At 57.3% G+C, this 14,656-nt stretch overlaps 1 protein-coding gene across 5 annotated transcripts in view; it reads left to right on the top strand.

The window, feature by feature from the left end:
• Nucleotides 1-13,685, top strand: part of DRD2 (dopamine receptor D2) — a 70,636-nt gene extending 56,951 nt beyond the window's left edge. For 4 of the 5 annotated variants that reach the window (XM_032359946.1, XM_032359945.1, XM_032359947.1 and 1 more), the window contains 7 exons: nt 116-422; nt 5,288-5,397; nt 6,424-6,560; nt 7,700-7,890; nt 8,765-8,851; nt 10,416-10,743; nt 12,412-13,685. In XM_032359946.1, the coding sequence (XP_032215837.1) occupies nt 138-422; nt 5,288-5,397; nt 6,424-6,560; nt 7,700-7,890; nt 8,765-8,851; nt 10,416-10,743; nt 12,412-12,605 (1,332 nt within the window). In that variant the 5' untranslated portion in view covers nt 116-137 and the 3' untranslated portion in view covers nt 12,606-13,685. The remainder of the gene's footprint in view (nt 1-115; nt 423-5,287; nt 5,398-6,423; nt 6,561-7,699; nt 7,891-8,764; nt 8,852-10,415; nt 10,744-12,411) is intronic. The other variant, XM_032359950.1, reaches the window with a different exon arrangement.
• The last annotated feature ends 971 nt before the right edge of the window (nt 13,686-14,656 follow it).

Genomic DNA, 14,656 nt, shown 5'->3' with positions numbered 1-14,656 from the left:
TGGAGACTGCTGCTAACTGCCCGGGGTTGGCTTTAGCCCTGGAGCCTTCCCGGGGCAGGCGGCACGCTTGGGGAGGTCCTCCTGCTCACTCCCTGTGTCTGTCTTTCCTGGCCAGAGCCCGGCCACCCGCTGCCCTGATGGATCCCCTGAACCTGTCCTGGTACGATGATGATTCGGAAAGCCGCAACTGGAGCCGGCCCTTCAACGGGTCGGAAGGCAAGGTGGGCAAGCCCCACTACAACTACTACGCCATGCTGCTCACCCTGCTCATCTTCGTCATCGTCTTTGGCAACGTGTTGGTGTGCATGGCCGTGTCCCGCGAGAAGGCGCTGCAGACCACCACCAACTACCTGATCGTCAGCCTTGCGGTGGCCGACCTCCTGGTGGCCACACTCGTCATGCCCTGGGTCGTCTACCTGGAGGTAGGTCCTCCCTGGCTCCCACCAACAAGTTGCCTGGTGCCTTCTCCGCTGGCCTGGCCTCTTCCTCCACTCTGGGCTCAGTTTTTCTCCGGATAAAATGGGCTGTTTGTTCCTTAGCCATCCAATGCCCCATTTGAGAGTGCTTACTAAGGGCCATGCCTCGTGTCCCGTCCTCCATGCGCCACGTCTCCCGTGTGGCCCTCAGAGCAGCCCTGCAAGGTCACTGCACCATGGACACCGGTTCATGGGAGGTGAGCTGGGCGGTCCGAGAAATCACTCAGCTGGTGGGTCCCAGCTGGAGCTCTGTCGGGCCCCAGGTTGGCTCGTTTGATCATGCCGGCCATGGCGGTCATTGAGTCATTGAGTAGGGTCCTTAAGGAAGGGGATGTTCATGCTTCCAGGCTGGAAGCTTCTGGCTCTCAGTTCAAACTTCCAAAGAAAGTCTGCTGCTCTATGTGCCCCTTATCCCTCCCCCATCCCCCAATGCCTGTGTCTGGGACCCCCAGGCAGGGGTGTCTACGCCCTGTGTCACAGTCCCTTTGCTCATGGATATCCCTGAGGGCTCGGCTAGGACAGAGCCCCGCTCTGTGCATCTGAACAGAGAGCAGGCAGCCCCCACTGTGGTGCAGGCACTGGGCCAGGCCTGTCGTAGACACAGGCTCCACACTCATGCTAATCCCGGGAGTTGACACTGTTCTTCTCGGCTTACAGAAGAGGAAACAGAAGCTTTAAGAAGTTGCCTGTCCTCACGCAGATCACACAGCAAGGGGAGAAAGCACTAAGGGAGGAGTCCCTCACGGTGGTGGACATTTCCCAGAGCTGCCAGGCAGACATGGGAGGGTCTGGGGCCTTGGGTTCTGGATCTGCCCCTTTCTTGGCCCAGGACTCTGGGGTGGAGTCTGGGAATGGACTGGCCCTTGAGGGAAGAGCCAATGCTAAGGTCGCTCAGATCGCTGGACAGGTACCCTCCTGCCTGGGTAAGAGAGGGACTTACCTCCACCACAGAGGCAAGTCCCTGGCAGAGAGGGAAGGTTTTTCTGTTTTTAAAGGAAAACATGAGATTTTGTTTGCTTGAGCAGAGGAGACATCTAGGAGAAGAAGCTGAGTGGGGAAGGGAGGCTGGTCCAGAGTGGCCTCTCTCCTTGTCTCCCAAACGGGTTGGAACATTCAAAATGGATGTTAAGGAAGAACCCAAAGAACCAAACAGACCTAAATTCTACAGACATCACAGGCAGGGGCTCTGCTTCCTCTGTGACTCTCACATCTGTGAGGGACTCCAGACTGTCCATTCACGTCCTAAAGGCCTGTCCCAGAGGAGCCCTTCTTAATCCTAAGGCCATTCCCCTCCTGCTCACTCTCAAAAGAGGGTTCCAGGCCTCAGGCCATCCGAGAAAAATGAGGGGTGAGTGGCAGGGTGAACAACATCTCTGTGACTCGCTTTCCTTATGCGAACAAAGGCACATACAGTGCCTGCTCGTGTTATTGCCGGAGGTCTAAGGAGTTAATAGAGGTAAAGCGCTTAGAGTGTCAGGGCACACGTAGAGTACAGTACGTAAAAGTCAGCGTGGCAATGGCGATGAAGCGGAAGATGATGGTAGTAGGTATGCAGCACCTGTCCTCCGGGCGAGGGCCCTCCCCGTGCCCGGGCAACCAAGCCCCCTCTACCCAAAGTGAGCCGTGCTCTGCCTGCAGCTCAGCGTGTAGCTCCTGGGCTTCCGCAGATCGGCAAGCCCTCCCTAGACACTGTGGTTTAAGGCCATTTTGGGGCTCCTAGGCATCTATAAGTTCTTTGACTGGATATTTCCAAATAGCTGTTCATCATTATTTTGGAGGGGATGCTCAGTGTTTTGGTGGGGCAGGGTGAAGAACGCTGTCTCGGAGCGCTCTGACTTTCCCATCATGTCCCTGAAAAACAAGAACTGGGCCATGAGTCCTACAGGACGTCATCTCAGCCATTTATGGTTCCCTAGAGACTGCCCCGAGTAGAGTCTCAACCTATCCCAATATCCTGCCAGAGTGTCCTTTCGATCCATATACTCTGTCCTCTCTAGGAGACACCCTTGTCTAGAATTTTCCCCCTGGTCCCCAGGAATATTAGTGCCTCTGATGGCCTGGCACAATGGGGCATATCTAACGGGGGACCAGGAGTGCATTATTATTCTGCTTGGCACAGGGAAAGCACGCTGATTTGCAGTGAGAGGATGGGGGTCGTTTCCCAACTCTGACACTTTCCATCTGGAGACAGTCCTGGGAGAAGGGAATCAGGATCACTTGTCCGCATTTTGGCCTCATCACCCTGTGAGGTGAGGGTACACCAGGGGCATTTTCCCGGTGGGCAGATCAGATTGAGAAGGGAAGAGACCCAGATTGCCTTTATTCACTCATTCAGCAGGGACTGAGCCCTGCCGTGTCCTACAGCATCCTCAGGGCATTGCCTGCCATCAGCGAAGACCCAATAGGACCACTGTAGTATAGCCTGATGGTGGTGACAACAGAGCCGTCCCCACAGAGGATGTAGGAACAAGATTGCGGGTGGGGAGGGGCATGTGGGGACAAGGAATTCTTGCAGGAAGAAGTGATGCTTCCAGAAGAAGAATCCAGGGGATGGAGCAAAGCACTTGCATTCTGGGCCGAGAAAAAAAAAAAATAGGCAAAGCTGCAGAGCAGGGTGTGGGGTGTCACTGGCTGTGGGTTTGGAGGGGCAGTGGCCCTATCACTAGCTTCAGAGTTTAGCTGTCACCGTCGATAGAGATGACACATCTCAATGCCTGACACATAGTCCCTGCTTAACACAGGCTGATTATTATTAGGATTTTGCCGAGCCGTCTCATGGCTCAGCTTCGTGTAGACATTGAGGTTGATAAGCGGTGTCCAAAGATGCCGAGTCCCAGCTCTGGTGCTGTCCTAGCAAACCTGGGGGCCGGTCCTCCCTCTGCCACTAAATCACCAGGTGACCTTGGACAAGTCCACATTCCTCTCTGACTCAAAGCTTGTACACCCCCCTTGCAACAATAACCTCTGCTTTCGCGCTTTATGTGCGCTTAGTCATTTGTACTTAGGTGTCTACTCTTGTGACAAGCTAGATGACCCTTCCCAAGGTGGTTTACGAGAGAGCATAGGACGTGCTTCCTGGAGAACTGTTCTCAGCCCCAGGCGTGCCACACATGTACTGAGTGTGAGTGTCAGTCCCCTCCCCGATGAGCAGGCACAGCAACCCTGTCTTGTGCGAGCGTGAGATGCCCACAGGCCCACAGTGGGTGGAGGAGGCTGCCAATAATTTCTCTTGAGTCTTTGAGTCAGCTGCCCCCAGGACTGTGGAGGAAAGCCCTCCCTTCTTCTGTGCTCCAGAAAGGCCTATGGGGTTGGGGATGGAGAGCTCCCTAATGGCAGGAACTATGCCCGTACCATTCACCATTGTACCCCAGAGTCTAGGACAGAGACTGGCATGTAGTAAGTTGCTCATAAGTTTCTATGGCAAAGAAGGAAGGCCAGGAAGAGGGAAGGAGGGAAAAGCAGGAGGAAGAGGGCCCTGGTGTCTCAGACCTAGAGCTCCAGAGACATGGAAGCAGCGCTGAAGTACTAGCCTAGGGAGGCTGCATGGTAGAGAGTGGGCCAGGTGGGCCTGGGGCCCTCCCAGTAGTGTCCTTAGAGGTCAGTTCTGTTTACACCCGAAGCTCCCCATCCCCATCCAGACCTTGGGGAGCCCTGTGCTGCCACAGGGGTAGAGGCCCTGGCGTGGGCCATGTGGGCCCAGAGAAGCCGTCTGCCTGTCTTTTGGGACAATCTGCTGTGTCTTCATGTCCCACCACAGTGGCCACAGCTCCGGTCACTGAGAGTTGAAGTGCCAATATTTGCTTTCATGCCTGGGAGCAGAACAGAAAGGGCAGCGGGGAGAATGAGCACGTCATCAGTAGCCCTGTGGCCGAGCTGAGCCAGGAGAGTGGGTCCTGCCCTGCTCCAGGCCCCGGGGGTGGCTTTCCGGCTCCTTTTCCTCCTGTTGGTAGAGGCCTAGGCTGGCTCTCCCTGTCCTGACTCTGTGCTCAGGCCCACCTGCGGAGTGACTGTGCATGCCTCTGTGTGTAAACAACAGGAGGTATGGGAGAGAGAGAGAGAGAGAGAGAGAGTGTGTGTGTGTGTGTGTGTGTGTGTGTGTGTGTGAAGGGATGCAGGATGCCCCTGCCAGGAGCAGGTGTCCTCATTCCTGGCCTACAAGGACATGTGGATACAGCATCTCTCCCTGCCCCTGCCTGCTGTTCCCACAGCTCAAGCCCCGCTTTTTCTGTCCTGTGTTCTCCAGGTCTGACAAAGAGCACCACTGTCTTCCCTTTCAGAGCCATGGTCCTCACTGTCGTCTTTAACAGACACTCTTTGCGCCCTGATTCTGTGCTCTGCACGGTGCTGCTCTTAAGGCACTGCCGTGCCCCCTTCCATCCCCCACCCCGGCCCCAGGAACCTGGGCCCAGGCAGGATCAGAAGCTGAGCCGACCAGCCTTGGGCAAGTCACTGCCCATTTCTGAGGCTCAGTTTCCCCATCAGTGGAATGGGATTGCAAGCTCATCACATGGCTGTATTGCAAAATGAAGGCTTAAAGTAGTGGCACTTGGTAGAAAGTTGCTCATCTTTCTTCTAGCCTGGTTCTTGGCACCAAGGGACCTTATGTGTCTAGAAGGAGAGGGGACTAGGGACAAGGGCCTCGGGCTCCCCCTCGCTGCCCCACTTCTCCCCCAGAACCCAGCTGGAGCCTCACAAGACCCCCGCAACTGCCCTCTGAGCCTGCGGCCTGATCTGCCCCAGGAGAGGCGAGCTATGGGGCCAAAGCCTATTTCCCCGTCTGCTGCCCACCCCTTCTGGTGCTTTGTCCCCAGGTGGTGGGCGAGTGGAAATTCAGCAGGATTCACTGTGACATCTTTGTCACTCTGGACGTCATGATGTGCACGGCAAGCATCCTGAACCTGTGTGCTATCAGCATCGACAGGTGAGCCCAGCCAGCGGGGAGGGGGACCCAGGCCGGTCACATGTTGGGCTTCCCCAGCTCTCCTGCAGGGGCAGGCTCTGCCTGTGAGGCTGCACGGCTGTGCCTGTGGGCCTGTATGTTTGTGCATGCTGTGTGTGTGTGTGCACATGTGTACGCACACACATGTGCAGGGGCCCATGTGTCTGGCTGGGGGAGTACAGGCCGTCCAACAGACAGTGAGGCTACCAAGGATACCCAAACAGCAACTGCTAAAGACAAGAAAGCTCTTAGTTCTGGCTGCAGCCCTAGCTCTGTCACTTCCTACGGACATGACCTTGGGCAGAGTGTGCAAGTCCTCACAGCCCTGCTTTGTCCAGAAATCAAGGATGCTGACACCTGTCCGGGCGGGGCTGCAGCGTCTGGGTGAATTTCACATCCAGCACCAGCCTGAGGGGGCCCATGCTCAGCTTGCCAAACCATAGCCTTGGAACCTTTCACTGATTTGCACACGCAGGCCACGCAGGCTCCCTGAGGCCCTGGCTCTACTCCCCTCGTGGGGTTCTTGGAACATGGGATGAGCTACCCTTTGAGAGATGCTGGGTAGAGGAGTATGAGGGACCATAAACAATTACTACTGTGCTTCTCTTCTACCCAATAGGGCTTCACTCTTGCTCTGAGGCGCCTGGCTCCCAATCCATCAGCAAACACTTCCACCTTCTGGGAGCCCAGCCCAGGTGTGGTTTCAGAGGTGCAAAGACCCAGAGCCTGGCCCCTCAGACACCCTACAATCCAAGCTGGGAGACTGGAGTAATAGATAAGAGGGCCCAGGAGTAAACGGTAGCTGGTCAGCCATGAGGCTCCAAAGGCTGTGTGGGCAGGGTCAGGAGAAAGGAGTGATGTAGGGTATCTACATCTGGGTGGGCTTCATGGAGGTGACAACTCTCAGTCCCCAAGGTGCAGGGCATCTCTGGTGTGTACCTGCTGTGGAACAAGGGGTCCCCGGGCCTGCAGCCCAGACTCAGGGTCCCCTGGCCCACACCCTCGCAGGTACACGGCCGTGGCCATGCCCATGCTCTACAACACTCGCTACAGCTCCAAACGCCGCGTCACCGTCATGATTGCCATCGTCTGGGTCCTGTCCTTTACCATCTCCTGTCCGCTGCTCTTTGGACTCAACAACACAGGTGAGGCTCGCCTCGGTCTGTCTGGGGCTTCGCTGGCCTCCAGCTCAGGACTGCCAGGGAGCTGAACCCCTGGTACAGACACAGGATGGAGGCCAGGCTGGGTCTCCCGGGCCAAGCCTGGCTCTGAACTGTACCTGGATGGGCCAGGGAGAAGCAGTAGCTCAGGGCAGGATGGGGTTGGGTGTGGGGGATGATACGGGAGGCTGTCTGGCCATTTTCAGCTTTATTAAGTTGAAGCAAGTCAGACAGCTGCACAAACTACATGTGTATACATGTATGTGTGTGTGCATGCACTGGGGGCGAGCCCTGGGCTCCCCCACCCTCAGCGATGGTATCCGTGTAAGGAGGCTGCAGCCCTGGGGCTGGCCAAGCCCCGTATAGCCTGAGGCACCTGGGACAGGGAAGGTAGGAACCAGCAGCAGCTAGTGTGGCGCGCCTGTCCCTACCTCTGATGCCAAGCAGGTCCTAGGCCTGCCTGCCAGCCTGGCTCTATGTAATGCTTTCTCTCACAGGGAAGGCCCCAGGGGTGTGGAGCACCTCTGTAGACCGTCAGGGGGCAGGATACAGGGAAGCCTTGCCATCCAAGTCTTGTGGGAATTCCAAGAAGCTGGACTAGGGCTTGATATGCTCAGCTCAATCTGGAAAGGCCCTGAGTTAGAGGACGGACATCGGCTAGACCAGGAAGGGAACTTGGAAGCACGCTGGTACCCAGGCGGGTTCAGCACACGGGACCAAGTTTCCCTGTCCTAGAACTGAAAGGTGGCAGACCTCCCCCAAGTAGACGGGAAGGGCGCAAAGAAGGGATTACTCTTTTAAAAGAATTTCCTTCTGTTATTTTTTCCCAACACTCCTGCTCCACGTGGGTGTTCACGGATGGCAAAAGGAATAATGAACTAAGGAGGGAGCATTAATGGAAAAGCTTGGAAGCAGCTTAGCTTTTTTGCTCAAGGTTGTTTTTCAGTCTTTAGTCTACACCACGTGCTGGTGTCCATCCAGCATTTCCAGGAGCCTGCAGATGCCCAGGCGTACTCTCTGTCCCCTTGCTGCGCTCTGTCCCACAGAGGACAGAAAGGTCTCTGGCGGCAGCGCTGTGGCCCCCGGGGTGCTGACACCCCCTCCTCCGGCTCTCCTCCCCCCAGACCAGAACGAGTGCATAATCGCCAACCCCGCGTTCGTGGTGTACTCCTCTGTCGTATCCTTCTATGTGCCCTTCATCGTCACGCTGCTGGTCTACATCAAGATCTACATCGTCCTCCGCAGGCGTCGCAAGCGGGTCAACACGAAGCGGAGCAGCCGGGCTTTCAGGGCCAACCTGAAGGCCCCGCTCAAGGTCCTCAGACACCCCCTCCCCTCCAGGGCCCACCCCCCACCATCACCCACGGGGCTGGCCCATGCTCAGCTGGGGGCCGGGGTCACAGGGACACCAGGACAGACTGCGGTCTAGGCTGGAGGGTTTCCCAGCACCTGGGTAGGGCTGAGTCCACAGGTGGTGACCTCCAGGAGCTGCCTGGGAGAAGTCTTTGCTTGGAGATCTGGGTCTGAATGTACCTTCCTTGGCTTTTCTTCTTTTCCCATCACTTGTCCTTTCCTCACTCTGGCCCCTCTCTCCCTGTCCGCAATCTGTGCTTCCCTCCCTCTCCTTTACCTTCCATGGTCCCTGTCTGCCCCTCCATGCATGCCTCCTTCCTCCTCCCCAGCTTTTTCCCCCTCCTCCCCTCCGCCTTTTTTTCATTCGTTCCCACCCCTTAAATCTCTTGATTTCTCCCCTCTGCTCGGCCCTCCCTGAGGAAGGCAGTGTGAGGGCATCAAAGGAGCCAGAGTTTGGGGTTAGACGTATCAGTTTCAAGGCCTGGCACTCCCACCTTTTTGCTGAGTGACCTTGGGCAAGTTGCTTAACTTCTCTGAGCCTCAGTTTTCTCATCTGTTAAATGGGAATCATAATGCCAACCTCTCAGCGTGGTCTTGAGGATTCACTGTGAGGGATATGACTATGCCTAGCATGTGCCCACAAAACCAGGGCCTGTTTGTCCCTCATCCTGCCCATCATCTTTCCTTGTAGTACCAGCCTTCAGTCTTACCTTCTCAGGCCTCTACCCTCCAACTCTGCCTTTCTGGGAGCCCCTATTTCCAGCCTGACTAGCCCACACTGGGTGTCTGTCCCCAGCCCCTGCCTATCATGACCAGTGTACTGGCTCACTCCACAGGGCAACTACACCCACCCCGAGGACATGAAACTCTGCACCGTTATCATGAAGTCCAATGGCAGTTTCCCAGTGAACAGGCGGAGAGTGGTAAGTGCTCAGGTCAGGGACCCAGAGCCAAGTCTTTCCGCCCCGAGGGAAACCCACCTGCCAAGATTCTCGGAGATCTTACCAGCTGGTCAAAGGGAGGAGCACCTCCCAGGCTCCCCAATGTTGCTTCCGCGGGGGCCAGACTCCCCACGCACACCTCCCGGGCAGGCATGCAGCGAGACGGCTGGGTTCTTGCAGGCACAAATAGGCACCCCCAGCCCAAGACGGTCGGGAGGGAGGACTTAGCCATAACATAATAAAAATAAGAAGCATGGCTCTTACCATTCATTGAACACCCACCGTGTTCCTAGTAGCTCATCAAATCCTCACAGCGACCCTGAGAGTTAGGTCTTATTCGGCTTACTGATTTTAATTTTACAGAAGAGGAAACAGAGGCTCACAGAGGGAAGGTAACTCACCCAAGGCAAAGCTTTTAGGTAGTGAGATCGTGCATATTTGAGCCCAGGCCTATGAGACCCCAGAATCCACACGCCGTTCTGCCATTCTTCCCACCTGCCTGTACTGCATTCCTATGGGCAGGTTCTGGGGCTGGAGGCTGAGCATGGGAGTGGAAGGGGGGGGCGGACGGAGCAGAACAGGCTCAGGGCTGGTGGGGAAGTGCAGCCTGTGCGTGGAGCCGAGAGACGCAGAGCAGACCCCGGGCTCTGTCCAGTGATGACTGTGGCACCAGGGTCCAAGCAGCAGGTGTCCCCTCCCCAGCTGGGCCGTGGAACCTGCACAGGGCCCACACGAAGTCCAGGGAAGGTGTCTGTGGGAGGCAGGGCCCCCACCATTCACCTGCATGGCAAGGACGGGATGCCAGGGAGTCACTGGATGGGATGGGTGCCCAACAGGGACTCAGGACCGGGCCTGGAACAGCAGCACAGATAAACCACCCAGGTGCAGGGCCAGGCGACACTTCAGAAGTTCAGACTGAGACCCCAAGGCAGGGAAGAGCCTGGAAAGCCATGAGTGGACCCCCAGCAGGGCCTCCAGGTCAGCCTGGCGGGAAAGATGTGGGGGACCCAGGGGTGACCCCTTTGGTATCCAGGTCCATCTAAAAGGAACATGTGGAACCCACGTGTGAGTGTCAGTGCAGGTGCCTCGGGCCACCCTGGCAGTGAGAACAGGTGGCCCTCTCTGCACTTAGAACGCGGGCTCCCGGAGGCAGGCACTGAGCGTCAAGCAGGAGCGGAGTCCCGGTAGCCAGCTCAGTGCCTGGCACATGGCACTCAGTGCATGGGGCTCAGTCAGTAAGAGAGAATTGCTGGGGTAGTAGGCTCCCACACATGGTTGTGGGGTTATTAAGGTTCCTTAAAGATTGCTGTGGGACAGGGGCTGGGCATGACCCTAGAGGCAGGGACTGCTGTGGGTCCTGGGTCCTATACCCAGACCCTTCCTGCCTCCCAGTGATTGTGTTCATTGCCTTTCCAGCAGAGTGACCCTGGGGTGTTGGCAGGAGTCTAAAGGAGTATAGGGAAGGGCGAGGGGGTCCCGGTGAGTCTGGGTGCCGAACGCCTGAGAACTGGCCTGCCGTTACCTGGAGCTCTCTACCTCTGCGCAGGAGGCTGCCCGCCGAGCCCAGGAGCTGGAGATGGAGATGCTGTCCAGCACCAGCCCCCCTGAGAGGACCCGGTACAGTCCCATACCGCCCAGCCACCACCAGCTGACCCTCCCCGACCCGTCCCACCACGGCCTCCACAGCACTGCCAACAGCCCCGTCAAACCAGAGAAGAATGGGCATGCCAAAGACCACCCCAAGATTGCCAAGATCTTTGAGATCCAGTCCATGCCCAATGGCAAAACCCGGACCTCTCTCAAGACCATGAGCCGCAGGAAGCTGTCCCAGCAGAAGGAGAAGAAAGCCACCCAGATGCTCGCCATTGTTCTTGGTGAGTCAGGCCAGCCCAGCTCTGTCCAGCCATTACTGAGGAAAGGAGCCATCACGGTGGCTTCCATTCCATGGCATCCCCTTCCTGACCATGGCTGGCGGATCATGGGACTGGCCCTTGCTCGGGTGCAGGCCACACCCAATGACATACCCTGTTAAGTAGATTCTAAAATTATACTCCTTTTACAGATGGGAAAACTGAGGTTTGGAGTAGCTGTATGATGTGACCAGGGAAGACCTATGATTTGAACTCAGGGAGTCTGATTTCAGATTCTGTGAGCTTGACCAGTCTACCATAGTGACCCCCAGAATCTCCAGATCCTAGACACATCCTTTCTCTCTCTGGAGTCCCCTCAGCAAGAGATAACCTCTCAGGGTTGTGGTGATGGTCACAAGGTAGACAAAGGTGGAAACATTTTGTAAAGTGCAAAGCAGGGCACACGGGTTAGGGGTTAGCAGTACGGTTCTGGGAATGTTGTTCTTGTTGAGGAATTGGGAAATTCAGTTCACTTCAGCTCACCCAAGACCAGAGCTGTGAACAGAGAAAGGGGACCTGGGTGAGGGGCGAGGCCCATCTGAATGAGGATGTGGCTGTCAGCCAGGCAAGGCTCTTGAATAAAGGTCTTCTAGAAAATCAGAGTCAAAAACAAGGCTGGACTGATGTAGTGGTTGGGGGTAGGAGGGGCTGCTGTGACTCCAGCCTTTTCCCTGCGGCACCCAGGGCAGCACGGGACACCTTTCCACACTCACCTTCCCCTTGGACCTCGACAGTCCTGTGACATGAGTGGGACAGGTGTTACCTCCCCAGCTTTTGTGAATGTGTGCATTCATTAAGGGATTGACTCGATCACATGGCTGGGGGTGACAGAGGAAGGTTGGAGTTGGAGGGGTCTCGCTGCCGTGCTGGGTTCCTGTGGGACATGGTGTGCTCACAGTACTGCCACACCGAGCAGCACGTCCAGAGTCAGACAAAGCCGACAGGTGGGAGCTCAATCTGGGTCAGAGTGTCCCCAAGCAGGAAGTAGCAAGAGGTGTCCCCCAAGGGCTGGGGGAAGGCACAGCAAGAAACTGGCCATTGGGGGACCTCAACGGACTGGAGTTCAGGTCTCGGCTTCGTCACTTGTGAGTGAGGCAGCCTTGCATACCTCACAGAGCCTCTGGAGCCTTAGCTCCCTGTGTCTACTCCACAGGGACACGGAACCTGAGCAATATAGGGATCTAACTCTCCCTTTTGTCCCTCGGGCTCAAACTGTTCGTCCCCCACAGCAATGACCAAATGCTCCACTTCCAACTGCTGAAGAAGGCTTGTTCTCAGAGATGACCAGAAAGTAGAGTAGATCTTTCCATTTCTACTGATTTGGGTCTGAATGTTAGCTTAGTCTGAATGTCAACCTGGTAGATTTGTTTTCAAGCCATTCTCCTTCCCTGTGGGGCAGGTCTTATTATACCCATTTGACAGATGAGGAAGGTAAGACTGAGGGAAGTAAAGTTACCTTCACTGGCAACGGGTATCCGTGACAGCCCTAGAATCTGAGACCGGGACTCCTCCTGCAGTGCTCCTGGGCCCTGGGCCTGCAGCTCCCAATCTGGATGCCCACGGAGCGCAGGCCTGCCCTGCCCAACCTCCCCCGGGCCCGGAGGCCAGCCTGACCGCCGCGCTCTCCTCTAGGCGTGTTCATCATCTGCTGGCTGCCCTTCTTCATCACCCACATCCTGAACATCCACTGTGACTGCAACATCCCGCCTGTCCTCTACAGCGCCTTCACATGGCTGGGCTACGTCAACAGCGCCGTGAACCCCATCATCTACACCACCTTCAACGTCGAGTTCCGCAAGGCCTTCATGAAGATCCTGCACTGCTGACCTGCGGCCACCTGCACGGCAGCCTGCTTCCCGCCTCTCTGCCTGACCAGCCGGCTCACACTTCCAGGGAGCTGCGGGCAGGGTGGGCGGGGCCGGGCGGACTGGGCCTTCTCTTTGCTCGGCTCCACGCCCCTCTGTGCCCGCACGCCCACACTCTGCTGGGGTAGTGCTTGGGAGCCAGGCACTGTGCCGGCCTGCGGGCTGGACCCCTGGCTCGGGGGCAGCTCACAGAGCCCCCCTCCCACCTCGAGGCCCCCTCTCCTTGGCACCAAAGACGCAGCCGCCTTCTCTGACCTTTCTCTGGGGTCCTGGGTTGCCAGGGCCAGAGGCACGGCTCAGAGACCATGCTTTCTGTTGGGTCTGGCTCGGTCTTCACAGGCCGATGCTGGGGTGGGCCGTGGGGAGGGATGGTCCCACTCCACAGGCCATGCCCGGGAAGCCAGAGCTCCTGCCAAGGCCCCAGGCAACTGTAGTCCTGGGAGCCCCATGTAAATACCAGACCACAGGGTGAACCCCAGAGGAGCCCAAGCCAAAAATCTTTGCTCGCTCCCTGTCCTGCCCCACAGGAGCATCCGTTTCCCCAGCGTGGGGCCCGCCCTGCCCCAGCCCGCTCCAGCACCCACATGGTTTCTGTACCTGCTGAGGGCAGGAACCCGGGTCATGGAGGGCCCCCAGGAACGTGTGTGGGGAGGGGGACCTCCCCCAAGCCCACTTTGCCACCTCCTGACAGACTCGGTTTGTCCCTTCTTGTAGCAACTTTGGGGCTGGCCTGCAAGCAGGCAGGGAAGGTGGGCTTGGGACCACATCTGGGCTGGGGTGCTGGAGTCCCCGGGGGGCTGCCTCCTGCCACACTCTGCCACAAACCACCTCTCCTTTCCCTGTTTTCTCTCCCGTTGCCTTTCCCTTCCGCTATCTCCACCTTAGAGAAGCCCGTGGCAAGGGGACTGCGGAGTGCCACTTGGCCTGGGCTGGCCCTGCCCTGAGGGAGGAGGGGAGGCTGCAGCTTGGGGAGCCCCTGGGCCCAGACTCTGTAACATCACTACACATGCTCCAAACGAATAAAACTCTGACAAGAGTCACACGCGAGGCCCCCCGCCTGCCTTCGTCCTCCACGGCAGGTGTACCGAAGAGACACCCAACCCGTGTCTGGGCTGGGGTCAGAGTCGGGGAGGCCTTCTGCAGCCCCCTCCGGAAAAGGGTGACCCTGACCACGGCCACCAGGCTGAACACTAGGGGAAAGGAAGAAAGGAGCTGCTCCAAGGCGGACCAAGGAGAAGATGTGAGTGCCTGCGTTCCCCTCGCCCTGTCCTCGCCTCCTGAGCAGACAAGAACCAGCCCAGCCCCCCGGGTGGTCCCGAACCTCAACTGCCAACCAACACAGGAGCGGAGAACGTTCCCCGTGGGAATCCCGCAGCGTACCCAGGGCTCCCCTGATCCCTGTGGTGGGGAAAACAGGTGGTCCCTGCGTCCCACCTCCTCCTTTCCTCCTTTCCTCCTTAGCCTCTGTGGCCCACCAGCGCAGTGAAGGCTCCACAGGAAAGGTAGACTCCCCGGTGCTGGCTGTGTCTGTGTCTGCCCCTTGCCCTGACTTGGGTCACACAGCAGGACCCCCTTCCTCTGGAGCAGGCTGCGGGGGCATGGAAGCCCTGGGCGACATAGCCCGGGGCGGGGTCCTCCCTTCCCTCGGTCTCCATCACAGTCCTATCTCCAAGCTTTCCAGAGCCACAAACTGGCACTGCCCTGAAAACAGAAATTTGGCTTTAAAAAATGAAATATAAGTCAACCCGGCGAAGGAGGAATATTCTCAGTACCTTGAGAATAAGAGCGCTGATGACAAACAAGGTGCCGGCACCCACGGGCTCAGGCTCTGGGGAGCTGTCAGGGCATAATTTGCATGCTAAATACAATATTTTTAGCACCAAAGTTTGGAGCACTTAACTTGCCCTGAACACTTAATTATGGACTTTGATCTTCTCCCTGAACCTGCACGTAGTGCTAAGCCCCGGGAGAGGCCCCTGTCCCCGGGAGCACCCAGATCCTGGAGGCTGGGC

This window comes from Mustela erminea, chromosome 9 (genome assembly GCF_009829155.1).
Source record: "Mustela erminea isolate mMusErm1 chromosome 9, mMusErm1.Pri, whole genome shotgun sequence".
NCBI lineage: Eukaryota > Metazoa > Chordata > Mammalia > Carnivora > Mustelidae > Mustela > Mustela erminea.
Note: the sequence above shows the minus strand (reverse complement) of the source record. Positions and strands in the feature narration are given on the sequence as shown.